Below are 5517 nucleotides of genomic sequence, written 5' to 3' on the forward strand. Positions count from 1 at the left end.
CTGGTATATTTTTATTCAAGCCATAGCTGAGAGCTTGATTAACTGGGAAACAATGAAGTTAAATGACATTACATTCTTTACGGTCACCACTCCAATTTCAGTATATGCATAGAGAAATTGTATATGCCGAGGAATAAACTAGCTCCCAGGAAAATTATTAACCTTTGTAAGTAATCTTCACTTTCAGGGACAGATTTCAACTTTCATTTTAACAGGGGCTGGGAACATTCTTTGGTTGCTTGGTTGTGTATTTTGAGAAAGCAAATCCATTGGCACTTATGAGGGCTTAGAACATAAACCAACATTAGAAGTAACAGAAACAGAGCTAAAAGTTTTACTTTAATCACAGATTCGAAATTAGAGATTTCATTTGCATATCTTAGCAAGCTAAAAAGACACGTTAAATTTTTAATCAATCAACAAAAAAATGTGCCACAGACTTTAATGTTCATAATTTAGAATTTATCACATATATTACTTATATCCTTTATTTGTAAAATTATTATTCTTAAGACATTTCTTTCCAACACAGTTGAAATTATCATATTTTTTAAGAAAAAAAATCCACCCCATTTAAAAATGTACTACTAAACTTCAATGTGGGAATAAATCAGTGCCACCAAATTGAAAAAGAAAACAAAAAAAGAAACATACTGCTGTGTTGGATATATATGCAGTTGTTACTACAAATAACAACAACACACGTCCTGTACGGCGATCATATACATGCTCTTGTTTCACTTCTCAGTCATTGTCAGAACCATTTGGAGGTAGGAAAACCAATGCATCATTGAAAACATGCCCAAATGCCCTAAGACGGTATACCCCATACATCATTACATGCATCTGATTAGGTGTCAGTCCATTAAAAGTAACAGCCATATCTGAACAACATCCTTCTACTACCTGGTTTGGGCGATTAGTCATTGCCTCTTTAATAAAAAGCCCAACAGATTTGGTGTTAAATATATCTTTTCCTTCAGAATCTTCTGCATTTTCTGCAAACACTCCGGCATATTTCAGGCAGACGGCAAGCTGCTTATCTTCAGATATCTTCCAAATCATCCCTCCCTGTTCAGGACACTTCTCAGGAATACTGAGAAGGCTGTTAAGTCTCTTCATTGATTCTATACTTAAGACAATTCCTCCTTCCATACTCACATACTCCAGATCTCCAGATTTTACAGTGTGACCTAGATAGAAAGGTTGTGATGGATCCTTTTTTAACAAAAAGTACTTTAAGTTTTCAATAATAGCAAACGTAGTGGGGCGTGCAAGGAAGAACCAGTTGTATTGGTCTCTATATTTATCAAAGGCGTATTTGTAAGCTTTTCTCATCATTAACCACATGTCATTTGTTTCCATGTTAATTGACTCAAACACTTTAACATTTTCAGAACTGAAGAAGTCTACTTTGTCACAGTGATTGGTCCAAGTTTCTTTCACTGCAGCCCAGAGGCTCACATCTTTGGGTCTGACAAGGAGGATACAGTATACCCGAAAGCTCTTACTGAGTTCCATGCGTTCATCCTCTGAAATTTTCAAGATGTCTTCTTTATTGGGAGCTTGGAGATGATGATGCTCATGGTGGTGCATTCTATTTCCATGACCAATCCTAATGTGTCCTAGCATAGTGATCAAGGCACAGAAAATGCTTCCAAGCATTACACCCTTCAAAAATGAACTGCTTTCAGAAAGCATTTTTCCTATAAAGGAGAAAAAGAACTTTAGGATACTTAATAGAAAAGGATTAGTCTAATGATTTGATAGTTCCCCTATACTTACATTTGGCTCTTAATGTTAAGGAAAAAAAGGCTCCCAGGTTTGACATGGAATCAGTTGCAAATAGTACAAGAGAATCTTAAGAACTTTTTGCTTCCAATGGTATCTGATTACTGCTCGGTATAAACTGGAACTTTGCAGAAATACCTCGCAGCCGTAGAATTTTCTGGGAGGCTATTTCTGCACTTCATCTATGGGGATTTAATTAACCAAGTACTGAATTAAAAGTACTGACTCCAGAAACCAATGTTACAGAGGTAGTCTATGCATCATTCTCTTGAAAGGAATTTTGTTTCACAAGCTTGCATTATATTATTTAAATACCTCTGCAGCTATAAATGGACTTTTACAAGAAAACCTTCAGTTCAGTTCAGTTCAGTCGCTCAGTCGTGTCCGACTCTTTGCGACCCCATGAATCGCAGCACGCCAGGCCATCACCAACTCCCGGAGTTCACTCAAACTCACGTCCATCGAGTTGGTAATTAAACTGAACAAATAAAACCACTTACAGTTATCTGTGCTAGCTTTCATTCTCAATATAAAGCTTTATTTAACCGATGGCTGCTACCAGATGTTTTGAGTACATCTAAAGCAAATTTCTTGGAATTGATACCATATTTGTTAATATTTACCCTCTTGTTCCTAAGACTAAATGACTTTCAACACAGTATCTCAACTAACTGATGTAATAAAAGCCCATAATGAAAAGAGTTAAATTATTTGGATGAGAACTGAGTCAATATAAGGCATATCTGGGGACCATTAATGAACATTTTTATTTCCTCCAAAGGCATCTGTTTATTCTTTGGGGAAGTAAAAAGTCTACACTTTGATTTCAATTAGAAATTAAAAGAAAAGTCAACATTAAATACAACTGTTGAAAATTTCCCAATCTCCTTTCCATCTCCACAAGGAATGTTCTGAGCTACTTAGATTTTTCCCCTTTGTTTCTTAAAGTTGAAAGTGGGCTTAGAAGATACTTAATGTCGCTTTTCTCTTTTTACAAATAGGGAAACAGAGGGTCCACAGAGGTTAGGTAACTGACCCAAAGTCACAGTTAGTAGTAGAAATGAACTAGAAATCAGATATCCTGACATCAGTTTAATGTTTTTTCTGGTACAGAATAATGACCTCAACAGTGCTTCTATCCATATTATTGATAATAAACAAGTTACTGAATAACCCTGTTTTCCTATAAATGAACAAACATGTAACATCTGTTAATCATAATTTAACAGATCTTGCATCTAACATCACCATACTGCCTTAAGGACACCATCCCTTGGTTTTAGAGGAAATGGACCTTGACTTCCATTACCTTTGAAGGACCAGGTGTGGAATAGCTTGACAGACGTAATTCTTAAGCAGGGGTGGGGGAGTGGGGAAAGAGGCAGGACAGTTTTTCTGTCACTCACAGAACTCGGGTCAACAAACACAGCTCTAATAAGGAAAAGAGAATTGACAGGAAACAAGCAGAATTGTCAGATGCACTGCAAAATGAATTCTTTTACATAGGTCTTCGGCATTTCATATTATTTCTGGTCAATATATGATAATTCAGTAGCGTTTCTTAGCTTGATAATGGCATATGGATGTCAGGATTCTTCTTGATGGGGATACTACTTATAAGTCATTTGCACGAATTTTCCTAAGGAGTAGCACATGATATGTGATGCGCATGATAGGATATTTGGTGCAGAGGGGAGGGAAACTTAAAACTGCACACGGGCACAAACAAGGCAGAAACTACCAGAGTGGTTTTCCATACGAGTCTCTTTAGATGAAGGTGGTTGGGGCGGAGTATGGAAAAGGGAGGAGGATGAAATGGAGAACATAAGTGAGGGGGAGAACATGGTCAACCCAAGACCCCAAGGAGGGGCAGAGGGAGGGCTTCTAGGAAGCTGGCGCTCAATCTCTCCCCCTCACTGTTCCTCCCACTGGACCTGCCTGGGCACCTCGCGTAGAGCATGCTGGGAGTGAGCCAGGGCCGAGGCCTACCCTGGAGAGGGGCGGAGTCGTTCCGGGGGCTGCTCCGCGCGCAGCTCCAGGTGCGGGCCGAAGCCCCAGCACTCACCCGCGTCTAGAACGGTTCAGGGGCGGGAAAGCGCAGCCGCGCACAGCTTTCCTCTCACGTTCGCGCGCTACTCGGTTACGTTCCTGGTTGGGCTGCTCTAGATGCAGGCGGTGTCCTCTCGTTGGTTTTGCAAAAGCTGGGGAGGGCCAGGAAGTGGCCGCCACGACGGCGCGGGAAGGGGGCGGGGCAAAGAAGCCCTCGGTCGGGCGGAGCCTCCCGCCGCACCGACGTCGGAGGGGCCGGCGCGCACGCAGCGCGCCTTTTCTCCCCGCCCCCTGCCGAGTTCCGAGAAGCGCGTAGGGCTGGCGTGACCCGCACGCTGGCCCATACCAAACGGGACGCCCAGAGAGGCGTGCGTGTGCACGTACGACCCGCCGACACCTCCCACCGCCGCACCTTCCGGGCGTGGAAACTGCGAGAGCGGAGTAGAGCGTTTCATCCGAGTGTCAGGTGTCTCATTGGTTTCTCTGACGAAGCCTTGAGACGTTGCAGCAAGAGGGTGCTCCATCCAGTACCCCTGGGCTGAGGTTAAATGCAGACCACTGAAACAGTCACCAAATTATGATGGCAAGAAGTCGCTAAGGTTATTGGAACGGTATCTGAAGCCCCACTGTCCAGAGTCCAGTGCTGTCTTCACCGCGTCATTTGGTATGCTGGGGAGGTTACTTCACCTCGCTATGCCTCAGTTTCCCCCTCTGTAAAGTACAGAAAGTATCACGGTAGTGCTGTCTCATAGAAGATTAAATGAGATAGTGCCTTTGACTCTTATTAGCAAAAGACCAAGCCTAGAGTAAGCATTCCCTAGCTATTAGCTGTTATGCTACTCACCCCTGTATCACTAGCCTTAGTTACCAGCACGCCGTGGACAGTATGTATTTGTGGAATTAATGAATGTTAGAACAACAGATGAGGAATCAGGACCGGAAAGGAAGGGTAAGGAACTTTCTAAAGATCACAGAGTAATTAACTGCAGAAGAGGAACTAGAACTCAGGTCTAATTACAAGTGTAGAGCTTGCTTTCTGCTAAACATGCGAGCTGTCTTAAAATTCATTTTTGTGACATAAAGGGGTTTTTGCTAAAAAGCACAAAATCTTACACATTTTTAAAAGGTACTGTCACCAGGTTCCATCCAAATAACTTTAAGTGGTGATTTACCCAGCCCTGAGTTCCTAAAGACACGTATATTTGAGTATTGGCAGTGACCCAGTTTAAGTGGACTGAAAGTTTCAGGAAGCACTGAAACAATGAACAAATAGATTTTAGGCACTCACTATCCTGGCTATGCTAAGTCACTTCAGTCGTGTCCGACTCTGTGCGACCCCATAGACGGCAGCCCACCAGGCTTCCCCATCCCTGGGATTCTCCAGGCAAGAACACTGGAGTGGGTTGCCAATTCCTTCTCCAATGCATGAAAGTGAAAAGTGAAAGTGAAGTCGCTCAGTCGTGTCCGACTCTTAGCGACCCCATGGACTGCAGCCTACCAGGCTCCTCCATCCATGGGATTTTCCAGGCAAGAGTACTGGAGTGGGGTGCTATTGCCTTCTCCGCACTATCCTGGCAGCACTACCCTAAATTCTGGAGATACAGTGGTGAACAAAATTAGCCCCCTGCCTTTAAGGAACTCTCAATGTAGCTGGGAATAAAGACATTAAATAATCCA

General features: G+C 42.5%; 1 protein-coding gene across 4 annotated transcripts; it reads right to left on the minus strand.

The window, feature by feature from the left end:
* Positions 1 to 320: 320 nt before the first annotated feature.
* C1GALT1C1 (C1GALT1 specific chaperone 1) lies at positions 321 to 4106 on the minus strand. 4 transcript variants are annotated; one of them, XM_006048810.4, is made up of 3 exons: positions 3857 to 4104; positions 3101 to 3222; positions 321 to 1706 (listed from the first exon to the last, which is right to left on the minus strand). In XM_006048810.4, the coding sequence occupies exon 3, from the start codon at positions 1699 to 1701 to the stop codon at positions 745 to 747; it is 957 nt and encodes a 318-aa protein (XP_006048872.2). In that variant the 5' UTR covers positions 1702 to 1706; positions 3101 to 3222; positions 3857 to 4104; the 3' UTR covers positions 321 to 744. The 4 variants fall into 4 exon arrangements, with proteins under 4 accessions (XP_006048872.2, XP_006048873.2, XP_006048875.2 ...); XM_006048811.4 differs by having other exon boundaries at positions 3781 to 4104; XM_006048813.4 differs by lacking the exon at positions 3101 to 3222 and having other exon boundaries at positions 3781 to 4106.
* Positions 4107 to 5517: the final 1411 nt, after the last annotated feature.

Source organism: Bubalus bubalis, chromosome X (genome assembly GCF_019923935.1).
Source record: "Bubalus bubalis isolate 160015118507 breed Murrah chromosome X, NDDB_SH_1, whole genome shotgun sequence".
Taxonomy (NCBI): Eukaryota; Metazoa; Chordata; class Mammalia; order Artiodactyla; family Bovidae; genus Bubalus; species Bubalus bubalis.